Source organism: Wyeomyia smithii, chromosome 1 (genome assembly GCF_029784165.1).
Source record: "Wyeomyia smithii strain HCP4-BCI-WySm-NY-G18 chromosome 1, ASM2978416v1, whole genome shotgun sequence".
Lineage (NCBI taxonomy): Eukaryota > Metazoa > Arthropoda > Insecta > Diptera > Culicidae > Wyeomyia > Wyeomyia smithii.
In genome coordinates, this window is record NC_073694.1 from 154312815 (window position 1) to 154328561 (window position 15747).

General features: G+C 46.1%; 1 protein-coding gene across 1 annotated transcript in view; it reads right to left on the bottom strand.

The window, feature by feature from the left end:
* The window catches only part of LOC129723260 (dynein axonemal heavy chain 10), a 254555-nt gene that overhangs the window by 118300 nt on the left and 120508 nt on the right, over window positions 1-15747 (bottom strand). The window contains exons 35-37 of the mRNA XM_055677373.1: window positions 1239-1319; window positions 636-831; window positions 345-496 (exon numbers count right to left, since the gene is read on the bottom strand). Of these exons, the coding sequence (XP_055533348.1) occupies window positions 345-496; window positions 636-831; window positions 1239-1319 (429 nt within the window). The remainder of the gene's footprint in view (window positions 1-344; window positions 497-635; window positions 832-1238; window positions 1320-15747) is intronic.

The following is a 15747-nucleotide window of genomic DNA, read 5'->3' on the forward strand; positions in this document are numbered from 1 at the left end:
TAAAACAAAACGGCATAAGAGTTGCTTAATTTCTCAAAAACATCAAAGTCAATTTTAAAATTCATAATTCAGAAACCACACATCGTAGGGTTAAAATTGACTTTGAATTAGCTTTCGTATATTGCTAGAAAGGGTAAAGCTATTTTTAGACTAACGGAATAATAAATTTGACCAGCCCTAGATTCCAATGGCGTTGAACCAATAACGTAACGAGTACGCTTCAATAGAAAGCCATCCATTGAAACCACAAGTAGACTAATGTAGAACGACCGTATATCGTAAGAGTTGTATACATAATATCCTATCAATAGGTAATGTGGTTTTCCAATCTACCCAAAACCTACCTCGGGAACAGCATTCTCTTGTGCTCCAGATAATCGTTTAACGACTTCTGACATCCGTCCAAGTCAGCTCCGAGTCGCAGGAAATCTTCAAGCCGCCCAGGTACCAGGCAAACATCCACCACAAGCGGATTTGCGAAGCTGGCGGCCATTATCTGAAATCCCACAAAGTTGCATAACGACATGGCAATCATATCTACCTACTCATTGCCCTGCCATTGACTAAAGTATCATCCAATACCGGTAGCATCGGCACAGACAGTACAATCCACACACAGTTCAATTCTTATTTACCTTTTGGAACTCCTCGTCGATCTTGTTAAATTTTTCCGCCTCTTCCGGTAATTGGGCGCTTATATCGCCGCCAATAAATATTCCCTCCAGGTATAGCCATTTCCGCTGGACGGCAAGCCACTCATCAATGATTTCGGAGATCAGCGTCAAGTGCTTCTCCCACCGCTGTACCGTCGGCATGAATGGGCCGATAAATCTGGACGGGGAGATCGAAATGGTTAGTAGTAGGGAGGCGAGGAAAATGATAGCCTATGCTGCAAATCCTGACCAAACAAGCGTGTGTTTTTCAATGCTGCTCAGTTGCACGGTTGGTTTACTGATTGCAACTCTTTCAAAATCAATTTTTAATAATTAACTTATTAAAAAAGGATACTAATTAAAGTTGAAAACAAAAAAAAAGCAATGAATCACTGGTTTGGTCAAATCCACATGCATGGCTGGCGACGGCGAACAAATGATCCCGAAATCCGACGGGGCCACGTTCGGTGCATATTTCGTGGTTACGCAAATTGAAAATTTCAATATGAAAACATATTCCCCGGGTGGAGGTTCGCGTGCCGTCGCCATTGTCGTTCGTGCAAAAGTGCAATCAATTGTAATTACTGTGAAGCCGCCATCGATTGGAGATTCATTGAGTTTTCCTCCAACGTTTGCATTATGTCGTCCACACCGCCGAGGATGAACCTGCAATGGTATAGAGAGCGAAATGGAAGGGGGAATAAATATTAATGATTCTCGGCCAGTGTTGGCAGGGGGACTAATTCCCTCAGTGTTATCGGTTGCTTAGTTATCTGAGAAAAAAATTATTTTCATTGAGTGTTTGGGATTTTTTTTTGCTGTGGGGATGTTTGAGATAATCTTCGTCAACATACATGTCGAGTATCATATGGTGTAAGTTATTTGGCGCCCCTGATGGATTCAGATGCATACTATCGAGAAAGAAGAAGACAGTACTCAACATGATAATAATAATATATTGCAGTCATTGCGTTGCCTCCCCTAGCTGTTAGTTCAATATAGTCACCGCTGGAGGAGCTGCACGAAGGGTGTCCTTAAATGATATTGCAAGAAAACTAAATTTAAAGCAAATGTGAAAGAATAAAATTTTGAAACAGTACGCGGTTGCAATATGTTTTTACGAGACCTCCATCAACATATTTGTCAGTAGAAAAAAGAAAAAAAATGGTAAATGGCATTGTATCATGTAGAGTTATTCGATAAAAATTTGTATATTATCTACTCTTCAAAATATTTCAATAGCGCTGATCTCCTTCATTTAGTTAAACGCGGTAAAACCGCTAAAACCATATCACTTCACAACTAAAACACATCATTTAAACTATTTGCTCTGGAAGTGCTGACAGCAATGGCACACAGCTTGACACACGCAGTTGAGCTGGAACTAAAAAAAAGAGCAAAACCCGTCATTTCACTACACTTTTAAGGCAAATTTTAGTCCATTTTGACCAATTTGTCGCGGAAATAAATCACGATCGCGATGTTTATTAGTGTGAAAAGAAAAGCATAAATACAGAGTTTGATTGGTTACTTGACTCGTAAGTGCCGGTATTTATGGAAAATATTCCAAGGGTTGTTTGGAACCGTTTTGAAGGTTTTATGGTCAATCAAAGAGTGTCGAAACTGGTTTAGCAGTTTAGTAATAAAATAAGGTTAGTCGAATGATTAAAAATATGTAAGGATTCTACTTTCAACTTTAACTATAAACGTCTGAAGATGCGGTTGTTCTAGATTTATTATTTCAAAACAATACACATTAAAACCCACTAGCAATGCAAAACAGCTTCCAGGTTAGTTTTATTAGATTGCAATAAAAGCAACGTCGTCTTACAAAGCTTCAAACTAATGATATTAATTCAATATCGCAAACTATAAGAAACGAGAATGTGACAACTAACCATGTTTATACAACTAACTGGCACAGGACGCAGAATTGCAAACGATGTACAGCAAGAGAGGAAGAGAGAGAGAGAGAGAGAGAGAGAAAGAGAGAGACAGCACTAGCATCACCTCCCGCAACTGTCCAGCTGATGGATGCACTTCGAAGTCGAAAGGCAGCACAGAGATAGGTTGCGAAATAATTTATTCAATTGGTGTCCGGTATCTTCAATGCAATAAATTGATGTTTTCGTAATCAATTTTGCTTGAAACTATCAATTTAAATTTCATGTCTGCGACACTCGGGAATAAATTATTCACTGCTGTGTTGTTTCAGCATGCAGTGCACCTTTGTGGCAATAAAAATTGGAATAGTTGTTTAAAGTTTTGAAAGAATATCTTGCTATGCTGCAAATCCTGACCAAACAAGCGTGTGTTTTTCAATGCTGCTCAGTTGCACGGTTGGTTTACTGATTGCAACTCTTTCAAAATCAATTTTTATTAATTAACTTATTAAAAAAGGATACTAATTAAAGTTGAAAACAAAAAAAAAGCAATGAATCACTGGTTTGGTCAAATCCACATGCATGGCTGGCGACGGCGAACAAATGAAAGAATTGAAAGAATATCTTGTTCGACATAATTCTGATTGTTTGCAACCAGAGTGATCTGAAAAAACGCAAAAATTTTCGATTTGTATAAAACTGTCCACTTGCTTTTGATTTATTTATTTATCATTACCGTCTTCGACAGTCCTATTGTAAATTGTTTTAACAACTAAACTAAACTAATTTACTTGGTAAAATGAAAAAAAGGTTGAATAAAACTTGTCGTAGACTTCGCCAAAAAGGTTGTACTTTCGGAAATGTCGAGGAGAGATATATGCATTACCAAGCTCGAGAATCGTTTTTAAGCTTGTACAAGTAGACAAAGGCTGTTTCCCCATGTTAGGGGAGGAGTGTAGCAGCGTCTTACCCGGAACGGGCAGCTGAAGCATGAAATGCGGTGCCTCGTCAGCTATCCCAAAAACGGCAGCCCCGTCGCGAGGTTAGGTATCGCAGCATACCGAATCTGAATTCCTACGATCAATCCAGATAAAAATACAGAACGGAATAATCGTCATGGATCTAGGAGATCGAAAAAAGACAACGATTATTGGAAACTCGTTACTTGGAATGTAAGAACTCTACTCAAACCTGCACGTGCAGGTATCCTGGCTAGTGAGCTGCGGAAGGTTTTCATCACTTACGTGATAATGCGTAACATTTCACTTGAAAACGTGAAATGACCATGCATAAATTGTGTACTATACCTGACGTTTCGTTGAGTCAATTGACGCAAATGGAAGGTGTTAGCATTGGCGCGGTTTAAAATGCGCTCCAAAAGCATCCATCCAAATCTGGGCGGAAACCGGGTCCGGTAGACGGAACTTTGAACCGGAAAGTCTTTCGTGCTTTTGCCAGAAAGAAGAGTGCCTCAGTTCGAGATGTGACCGAAAAAGTAGGGTCGCCTCTTAGTACCGTCTATCGTGTCAAGGTAAGACTATGTCTTAAAACATATAAGAAGCAGAAAAGGCCGAAGAGGGATCAAAACAAGCCGCGTCTGCGAACCAAGAGCGCGAATGTTATATGATCAACTACATTGTGGAAAATCGGTGTGCGTGATAATGGCTGGATAATGGGCACCATGCATCGGTGACAAGTGCACCTACAGGAATGAAATAGACCCCACACGTGGTCCTCGGCCTTTTATCTAGCCACTCCTATTCCAACCTCCACGCGGTATCAACTGGGATATAAGCAACCAAGGCAAGATCGGGTAACCAACCCCGGTGGAACTTGGTCGTATGCTGACAGAGAAAGGGAAGAAAAAAAGTTCAAGCTGTTTTGTTAATATTATTGACTTTTCGACAGCGTATATACTTAATTTAGCAACAAACAAGTCCAGTGACAGTGAAAGTGTCATCAAAAGGCAAGCCAAATGATAAATAATGATAATAATGTGATATTTTTCAACACACTTCTGCATGGAAGTTATAAACATCGTAACTTGCATACAATTTTTTATGAAAGCTATTCCTTTTTTTTCTTCTCAGTGTTATTCATTTTTTGCCTTCCCCTTAGCTAACTTTGATAACCGTGGACATAAAAACTATTCAAAATTTGTATCAGCCTTATTGACTTTGGCGCCTCCAAGAACATGGCCGCTTCCAGCACAACCTCTTACACGAGTACACCTGGAGGTCACCAAATCAGAAAGAAGCACAGATTGGCCACGTACTGATTAATTGCCGGCACTTCTCAGACATCATCGACATCGAACCCTATAGGACCGCTGACGTCGACTCGAACCACTACCTGATGATGCTTAAGAAGCACCCAAAACTCTCCGTTGTTATCAACATTCGTTACCGGCGCCAGCCCCGGTTAGATTTTGCGCACTGAATCAGCCTAACGTCGCTGAAAACTACGCGCATTCACTCGAAGCTACGCTGGAAGAAACTCCTCCCCAGGACTGCTGAACACCATCAAAACAGACATCAACAGCGTAGCCATCGGGCATTTGGGACAAACAGTGTTGTAAGTCTCACTCATGAACAGCATGCAACACCTCAAGTGAGGTTCACGTAGCTGTCGAGATTACACACTGGAGTATTCTCTTTTCAAGCTATTTCTCGTTCTTTCTCGCTGTCTCCCTTGCTCGCATTCGTTCCAGAAATCATACGCACACGAGCGCGCCTACTCTTTTACTCGCGTGTAGTCCCCTTCTTGCGAGCACAACCAGTAGAGTACAATTGTTTCAAAATGCATTACGATAGTTGCGGAGGGACAAAAAAAAATTTTTCAAATAGGGTAACGAACTACTTCGTTAGCGGTTTGCTTCGGCTGGTTTTGCATTAGACTGCATTAAAAAAACTCACCAAAGCAGTCCGGTCCCCTTAGCTCCAGTATGCGATACTCCCCACGTTTGGCTGTCGGTGCACGAAGCAAAACCGGGTGGATGAAAAAAGCATTTTCGTTTTCGAGCACAGTTTTTCAAGCACTCCTCCTAGTCGAGCAATTTTAGTCGAGTACTCCAACTCGCTTGCAGGAACTCGCATACTTTTTTACTGTGGTTGAGTAGCAATGAAAAAGAGTTTTTTCGTGTCGGTGCGTGCTTGCTGTTACTCAGGGGAATGCTTGAAAAAGAAAGAATATCTTGAAAGCGTGTGTACAAAAGACTTGAGAAGCGTAGCATATGTCTCGTTCTCAAGCAAAAAGAAGGAGAAAGGTTTTGCTTCTCGCTTGTTTTGCAACACTGGGGACAATCCCAACGAAACGCGTTGTTCGACGATGAATGCAGGAGGGTTATGGATGGAGAGAACGCCATGCGGGCGGCTAAGATGCGCAGTGCCACTCGACAAAATATAGAAAGACACAGGCAGCAGAAGATGCAGCGAAAGTAACTCTTTCGAAAGAAAAAGCGCCACCTGGAGGAAGAAGAGTGTGCAGAGCTCCTCAGGATACGCGAGAGTTCTATCAGAAATTCAACGCATCTCGCAGAGGCTTTGTGCCGCGAGCCGAAATGTGCTTATTCTGGTAGTATTCTGACGGACTATCGTAAGGTGACCGAACTTCGACGAACACATGAATGGCACCCAGAAGATGTGCCAACCCCAACGATAGGCGAAATTAAGGATGACATCAAGTAGCTGTGGTCCCCGTTGCTCTGTAATTAGCGATGTCGGTCGGCTAGCTCTCACACACGGTTGTGACGTCAGGCTCGATTCCCGATCAGGTCGAGGATCTTTTCGAGCTGGAAATTTTCTCGAACCTGCGCTGGAGCACGGTGTATTTATGTATTTATTTGTCGTCAATCATAAGTAGACCGTATCGTTTTACTTATCCTAACAATATCGCACGCTTAGCCTTGGGGCTAATTGCGGTCTCGATCAACTAAGATTAGTTGAAAGAATTCGTTATCGATATTGTTTTTGGCACATTTTGTATGTGTAGGATAAGTACAACGATACACCGTGCCCCAGTACCAATACCGTGCCCCAGTCGAGAAAATTTCCAGCTCGAAAAGATCCTCGACTCGATCGGGAATCGAACCCGATATCACAACCGTGTGGGAGAGCAAGCCGACCGACATCGCTAACCACAGGGCCACGGGGACCACTTGTACTTATCCCACAACATGTAAAATGTGCCAAAAACAATATCGATAACGAATTTTCTTAACTAATCTAGTTGATCGAGACCGCTACCAACCTTCCAGGTTAGCGTCCGATATTGTTGTCAAGCAGCTGAAAAACAATGAATCGGTTGAGAAGTATGGCTTCGGGGCGGAGCTTATAAATTAGGCACGGAAAAGCTGGTCACCTGTTTGCATAAGCTGATTGCAAGAATTCGAATTTCAGAACATCTGCCGGAGAAGTGGAAGTATTGGGTTAGCTGCCCTATCTATAAGAAAGGCGACAAATTGGACTGTGGGAACTATCGTACGATCACCGACCCAAATACCGTCTACAAAGTACTATCACAAACCATTTTCCGTCGTCTCTCACCGCTAGCCAACAGATTTGTGGGAAGCTTTCAGGCCGGCTTCGTGAAAGGATGGTCTACGACGAACCACATCCTTACCATACAGCAGATCCTCCGAAATACCGTGAATACAGAAGCCCCACGCACCACCTATTCATCGACTTCAAAGCCGCGTATGACACTATCGACCGGAAAGGCCTATGAAGGTCATGGACGAGAAAGACTTTCCAGGCAAGCTTATTAGACTGATAGTTACTATGGTCGATGAGACGCGATGAGGATTTCGGATGCATTGTCGGCTTCATTCGAATCCCGCAAGTGGCTTCGACAGCGTGATGGTCTCTCCTGCCAGCTATTCAACATGGCGCTACAAATAAATTTCTTTTTGAGCGTCTTAGTAGAATGGAATTGAATATTGAGAATAGGTTATGTGCACTGATGATGGTTGCATGTAGCAGCCGAAATACGTATCTGCGGACGGTATTCGATTAGAGGGTATTCGATTTTTTGTAGTAGAATTAAATGGAAACATAACCTATTCCCAATATTCATGGCGCTACAGATTGTAATGAAATGAGCGTCAATTCGTTTGCTTTGCTGATGACATGGACATTGTCGGCAGAACAACTGAGGCGGCGGTGGCAGAACAATACACCAAACTAAAACGGAAAGCAGCGAGGATTGGGTTGCCGATAAATACGTCTAAATGAAGTATATGCTAGCCGGCGGAACCGAAACCGACCGACAACTCCTAAGCAGTAACGTTACGTTGTACGGCGATGAGTTCGAGCTAGTCGACGATAATACCAGCCGTGAGATCCGTAGGCGTATTTTAAGCGAAAGTTGTCCCTACTATGGGCTCCAGAAGCAATTGCGGTCGAACAGACAAACCGTTCGATGTCCGCTCATTCTCTACGGGCATGAAATAAGGACAATGCTCGAGAAGGACCTGCGAGTGCTCGGAGTTTTCGAACGACGGGCACTAAAGACGATCTTTGGCAACGATGAACCATGAGTTTCGTAACGGCGACTCCAGTATTCAAAAGGTGGTTAAAGCTGGACGGATACGCTGAGAAGGACATGTTGCAAGAATGCCGGAAGACACTTTGTTAATTAGGCCATATCATTAGGACGGCATGCCAAATAAATAAATAAATAATAATGGACGAAGAGACCTATGTCAAGTTTGACTAAAAAACGCTTCCGGTTGATCAGTACTGCACGGTTCGGGATAGCCAGACTTTTGACGAGGCGGAGACATTCATTTTTACCGAAAAGTTCGGTAAAAAAAGCAATGGTAAGGTAAGCCATATGTGAGTGTGGCATGCTTTCCGAGCCGTTCGTTACAACAGACACAATGAATACCGCAGTCAACGTCCGAGAATGTCTCAATCGGCGTCTGCTGCCCATGATCCGTAAATAAGATCATCCAGTACCATTTTAGCCAGTTTTGGCTGCAGTGCACTTCTCAAACGACACGGTAGCTTGGTACCAATCCAACGAAGTTGATTTCGTGCCAAAGGAGATGAACCCGTCAAATTGTCTCCAGACAAGGCCAATCAAGACTTTTTTGGCTCTTACCAAGTCAAATTTAGGAAAATATGTGAAACCAGCAGGTTTCAACCAACATGACTGAAAGAAAGTGGACAAAATCATCGCTAATCAGTCTGTACCGAGACGAAATTACACGAAAAATATGCATGTTATCTGTGAACTAGAGTTTGAAAGAAGAAGTACTGGTTCATTCACGTAGATATTAAACAAAAGCGGTCCAAGAACACTGCCTTGGTGTGATACGGAAAAAAACGGAAGCGAACTGAGTTGACTGCAATATGGAGGTACGATCGTATAAGTACGACAGAGTCCAGTCAAAGTACATTTTGGAAGGCCATTATGCTTAATTATTTCGATGTTGAGGCACGTCAATGTAAGCCGCGGCGCGATGTTTCATGAAACCGTCTTGGCCATCGAAAATTAGAGGTGCTGCTATCGTATGAAGCACGTTGTTTATAAGCTTTGTCTAAGCAACACAATCTGGAAACATTATGGTTGTATGATACTCGATTTATGTACATTACCGGACTTGCAAATAAGAACGACAAGTTACCGGAGGCGTAGGTGGAATTCCATCAGTACCGAATGTTTTCAACGCAGAATTACGCTTTTAAGGAAGGTCTATAGGAGTGTGAAACGAATATCTGAAATCAGAGCTGTGAACAAAATCACATTTAATTTCAAATGCATATCATTGACGGAGCGGTCAATTGGAAAATTAGCTACGCATCCGCTCAAATGCAGAAAATTGTGATTTATTTATTCTAACTTTGCCAAAATGCAGAAAAATTCAATTCAATAATGCGAACTGTAATTTGATTAACTGTAGCTGCCGAGCTACATGCATGTATGGAATAAATGACAGCATTTTTCCCTAACACGGTATTGTTCACCGAAAAAAAATTAATAAAATATTATACATGCATTGAAAGAGTTGGGGTTATTGGTTCTTAGGTAGACAAAAAAGTAGGTAATGTTTTAATCTATCCTTCTTGTTGCCAGTTTGGCCTTTGCACAGTGGTCCAGCTGCATGCCACCACGGGTCGGCGCGTGGCGACCGCCGAGGTCACGTTATATGAGGGCGACCCCGGACCAGCAGCGGGAGATTGCCTAGGGGTGGTGAGGGTCGGACACTGGGCCGTCGACTCCTCGTAAATGCCACAATTACCCGGAAGCATCTCTGACGGAGCGAGTAGTGCCGCTCCCATCAACCAAATGCACTCCCTCGCCCATTGGGGCCGACACCAGTAAGGTCCCAATTATGGCAACTGGCAGCGAACGAAACGGATTCGAGTCGGATACGATAAGGAACCATGACCAAGGGCTGGCACCTGCATCGAGCTCCCTTAGTAAAGTTGCGTGACAGCGGCTTGAAACGGCGAGATGGTACCCGGTGCAGGGGTCTCCGTCCCGTAAAACCTGGCAGGCCTTCCAGTACGTTCCGCGTCCATTGTCTGGTGGGAATCAGGCAGAGAAGGATCTGATGGGGGGAACTAGTCCTAGGACAAGATGCTCCTTTCCTGACTTACGCGGGCGGGGGCGTCATAGTGCTCATAAGGTGCTATGGCGACCCCCCTTACCCAGGGCCTCACTGCTTCGGCATAGATTACCATGGGACCTTACAAGCAACTTCTCATCTATGGACAAGGATAGCGGCTGGAAGGGGGACACAATTAACAAAAATGAGCTCGAAAAACCAAAAAGAGACGGGTGCGGAGGGGTTACCAAATCCCTTCGCACGAGGTGGCATCCAGCGGTCTCCGCAGAAGAAGGCAGATGCAGCGAAGTCTGGAGTTGGGAAACCGGCAAATCCGTCGGTGTCCACACCAGACATCTCGGTAGACGGTCCCTTGCTAGTCAATGCCGTCGAAAGGTGCATGGACACGCGGCCAAGAGTGGCAGCGTTGTCCGAACAACTCGACGCTATAATCGAGTTCTCGGCGAATAGGCGGAATATAACTGGCGGCCTGAAGCAGAGCCTCCTCCTGCTTCGGGCCACTATTGATGAGGCCATAAAGGAGCACGAAGAACTCCTAGCTCGGGTGAAGGCGGCCGAGAATGAGGTAAGGACCAGGAGGGCGACTGCATCTAAAGAGGTGCAGACAGACGCCCCCTCGTTCGCGGCGGTCTGCTCTACAGGGCAGGTCGCTAAGCGAACGAGGCAGTCCCCGGGAACCCCAAGAAACGGTTGGTTGCGCTATTCCCACGAGAGAGGGTAGGAGGCGTTGGAAAGGTGCGACGCGCCAAGACGGCAGAGTGGCCAGAGGACCGAAAAAGGTAAAAAAGGCGCGGAGTAGGGGTGATGCCCTCATACTCAAGACGGACGGGTCGAAATACTCAGAAGTCTTGAAGAAGATGAGGGGGGAAGCCCAGCTCAAGGATCTGGGGGCGGATGTCGCACTGGCGAGATGATACTTGAGCTCCGGAAGGACGCAAAGAACAAGGGGGCTACCTATAAAACGGTAGCTGAAAAGATTCTAGGGAAGGAGGTGCAAGTGCGGGCACTCACCTCAGAGGTGACTCTCCAGCTTAAAAGCCTGGACGAAATCACCGAGGGGTGCGACATTGCACAAGCCCTCAAAGCGAAGTGCGGGGTGGAGGACTACCGTCGGAGGATGCTAACCTGGCCCTGAAAGAAGGCAAGTTGAAGGTCGGCTAGTCTGTATGTCCTCTGGGCATACTACAGCAACCAGACATTTGCTTCCAGTGCTTTGAGGGTGGACATAAGTCCTGGACCTGCACGGGGCCCGATATGAACCAGTCCAGCCAGAGCCAGGCGATGTGGAGGTGCAAGCCATAAAGCGAAGGACTGTGGGGGTCTCCCAAGTGTATGGTACGTTCCGGGAAACGGGACGCCAAACACTTTATGGGAGGCCCCAGGTGCCCAGCTGGTAAGCCGGCTGCGAAACCACGGGCGTAAGGGTGACGCAACTAAACCTGAACTATTGCTACGCGGCTCAGTAGCTGCTTCACCGAGCAGCCACGGAGTCGTTGTCGGACATCGCCATCATATCGGACCCCTACCGCATCCCTCCCGGAAACGGTACCTGGGTTGCGGATAAATCCAGTATGGCGGCCATATGTACAACGGGCAAGTTCCCGGTTCAGGAGGTTGTCTCAACCTCAGAAGAAGGGTACGTAGTTGCTAAGGTGAACGGAGTATTCTACTGCAGTTGCTATGCTTCGCCACGTTGGTCTACCGAAAGGTTCACCCTGATGGTCGATCTCCTATCCATGGAGCTAACGGGCCTAACGCCGTTGGTGGTGGCGGGCGACTTCAACGCTTGGGCTGTTGAGTGGGAAAGTCGCTTCACGAACCAGAGGGGCCAGATCTTGTTGGAGGCTTTGGCAAAGCTCAACCTAGATCTGGCCAACGTTGGGAACAAAAGTACATTTAGCAGAAATGGCGCGGAGTCGATCATCAACGTGACGTTCTCCAGCCCAGGACTGATCAAGAACTGGAGGGTAGACGATGGCTACACTAATAGCGACCACCAGGCGGTCTGTTATAGTGTAGACAACAACGATAGGCGGCAAGTGACGAGTAGGGCCAACACTCCGTTCGTGCGCGGGTGGAAGACATCGCATTTTGATGCCGAGGTATTTGAAGAGGCAATTAGACGAAACGTGAGGGGGGCAGTCGGCTTCGCCCGACGCCTGACCAACTAGTTGCTATGCTATCTCGGGCGTGCGACGCCACCATGCCTAGGACTCGCCAACCTAGGAATGGGAAGCCACCGGTCTACTGGTGGACTGACGAGATAGCGGACCTTCGCAGTGCGTACCTCCGTGCGAGACGGAGGATGCAGCGTGCGCGAACAGCCGAACAGAGGACAGAGCGCCGCGCAGCATTCAGTTCTGTCAGATCGACGCTGAAGAGTGCGATTAAGGCCAGCAAGAGGGCTTGTTTCGATAGTCTATGCGCGAGTGCCAATACGAACCCGTGGGGTGACGCCTACAGGATCGTAATGGCCAAGACCGAAGGCGCGCTGGCGCCTGCAGAGCGATCACCAGCGATGCTGGAGCGAATCATCGAGGGACTCTTTCCGCGCCACGAGCCAAGTCCTTGGCCTCCGGCGGTCGAGTCCCACGTCCGACGTTCCAGTATCTCAAACACAGACAAGGGATGGTCGGCCAACCTGCCGAGCATCCAATCTGTGGGCGACGACAGCCGTGTCGAGGTTCAGGAGGAGGCAAGGGTTACGAATGAGGAACTCATCGTGATCGCCAACTCTCTAAAGGTGAGCAAGGCACCGGGGCCGGATGGTATCCCTAACCTGGCAATCAGGCTGGCGATAAAAACGGCCCCCGGGCTGTTTGGAGTAGTCATGCAGAGGTGCCTGGAAGACTGCCTCTTTCCGGATAGGTGGAAGCGGCAGAAATTGGTCCTACTGCCGAAGGCTGTGAAACCACCAGGTGACCCATCGGCATATAGGCCTATCTGCCTGCTAGACACGACGGGCAAGGTGCTTGAGAGGATTATCCTCAACAGACTGGTGAGGTACTCAGAGAGTGTAAACGGTCTGGCAACCAACCAGTTCGGCTTCCGGAAGGGCAGGTCCATGCTGGATACCATCGCCTCCGTCACCAAGACGGCGGAGATAGCACTCCAGCGCAAGAGAAGGGGAATACGCTATTGCGCAATCGTCACGCTTGACGTGGAGAATGCGTTCAATAGCGCCAGTTGGGACTCCATAGCGCTCGCGCTCAGGAGCATCCACGTACCCATGTCGCTGTACAAGATTCTGGAAGACTACTTCCAGAATCGAGTACTGGTTTACAACACAGAGGAGGGTCAGAAGTGCGTCCCAATCACCGCCTGGGTTCCGCAAGGTTCAATCCTGGGTCCGGTGTTGTGGAAAGTCATGTATGACGGGGTGTTGAAATTAAAGTTTCCTGTGGGGGTTGAGATCGTCGGCTTTGCAGACGACATAACGCTAGAGGTTTACGGCGAGTCGATCGAAGAGGTCGAGTTGACGGCTGCGCATTGCATAAGGAAGGTCGAGGACTGGATGCGCTCCAGGAAACTGGAGCTCGCGCACCATAAGACGGAGGTCACGGTTGTGAACAACCGTAAATCAGAGCAACAGGCGGTGGTCAGAGTCGGAGACTGCACCATCACCTCAAAGCGATCGTTGAAGCTCTTGGGGGTCTGGTCGACGACAAGCTCACGTTCGGGAGCCACGTCGACTATGCCTGTAAGAGGGCCTCATCAGCTATTGCAGCACTATCTCGTATGATGTCCAATAGCTCAGCGGTTTATGGCAGCAAGCTAAGACTTCATGCCAGCGTGGTTTCGTCCATATTTAGGTATGGTGGGCCAGTGTGGTCCGGAGCGCTAGGTACTAACAGTTACCGTGGTAAACTGGAAAGTACCTACAGGCTCATGTGCCTGAGAGTTGTGAGTGCGTATCTTACGGTGTCATACGATGCAATCTGTGTCTTGTCCGGCATGATGCCTATCAGCACCGCCATCAAGGAGGACAGAGAGTGTTTCGACCAACGTGACACAAGGGGCATACGAGGCACCAGAAGGTCATTCTCGATGCTCCGTTGGCAGAGGGAATGGTCTAATTCCACAAAGGGCAGATGGACGCGCCGACTTATACCGGAGATATCGGCTGGGTCGGGAGGCGACATGGCGGGGTGAACTTCCACCTGACACAGATCTTGTCAGGCCATGGTTGCTTCAGGCAATATCTGCACAGGTTCGGGCACGCGGGGTCCCCCATATGTCCCGAGTGCGTGGAAGGGGAGGAGACTGCAGAGCATGTCTTCTTCGTATGCCCCCGTTTCGTAAGAGCGAGGAGCAACATGATGGCTGTGAGCGGGCCTGGCACTACTCCGGACAATCTTGTCCGGAGGATGTGCGACGACCCGGACATCTGGAACGCGGTCTGTGCGGCCGCCTCCCAGATTGTCCTGGAGCTCAACATGTGTGGCGGGTCAATCACCAACACACCAGTGGTAGCTAACTACCAGTCTCCAGGTAGTTAGCTAGGAGGTTATAAGAGTAAAGAGGGTGCATCACGCACAAAAGCCACTTCCCGACGTAATACTTAACCGTCGTTCCGGGAAGACCAGGGCTGGAGACTGGAGGGGTTTTAGTGGGTCGGGACAGGGATCAGTAGGTGTCTGGGGGAGTGAACTACCCCAGCATTTCTCCCCTAGTCTCATCCCCACACCCTGAGTTCTCTTCTCAGGTGTCTGTTTACAGATTTCCCCGCCGCCTTTGAAAAAAAAACAGTGGTCCAAAAGTCAAATAGAGTAATTAAATTCAATAGCGCCTTTCACTTTCACCCTAGCCTAATGGTGTCTTCGGAATTGCTTGCATAATCTCGAATTGCCGAAAGTTACGAAAAGTTTACTGTATTGAAAATAAAGAAACCAGTTCTTTTATGTTGAGAAATGGAGAAATGGTTTATTTGCCGAAGTTGTAGATGACTTAAAAATATGAACCATTCCTTTTTAAAGTTATAGAGTAGCGTACTGCACCAAATTTCGAGCACTTAAGCTATGATGTCACTTCTGGCACTAAAAATCAACGAAAAATTAGATTTCTGTTCGATCTCAAAGGTTTAGAATTTTGATTATTTTATTGTTGTTGCAATAAAATGTTATTTTTATAGATTTAAACATGTTTTGTACATGAAAATAAAGAGCATTTATCAATCGCTAAGAGAAAGATTTTTACCGAAGACCACACATCTCCAAAACTTTTCCTTGCAGATCAATTTGATTTATTGTTTTAAAAACTTTAAGAACATATAAGGGGCTAGTAGAATCATGATATCAATACTTTTCCTTAAAGTTTAGTTGAAATACGAGTACTGTAACATATGCAGTTGGTTTCCATATATTGAAAATACTAACTTTTATGTGATGAGAAGTAGAAGTATGGTTAATTTGGCAAAGTTTTAGAACATGTAAAGTAATTCAACTTTGCAAAATAGAAAATACCTCTATTTTTATAGGGTACAGAGTTACAGAGTTCTTTATATGAACGTTTCAAATTTAGTTTTTTTTATTAGTTACATTTTACAAGAAAATGTTTTTCCAAAGCGGTATTGGGGTATATAATACATACGTTTTTATCGAAGACTGCACATCTACTGGCTTTTATGAAGGTATAGGGT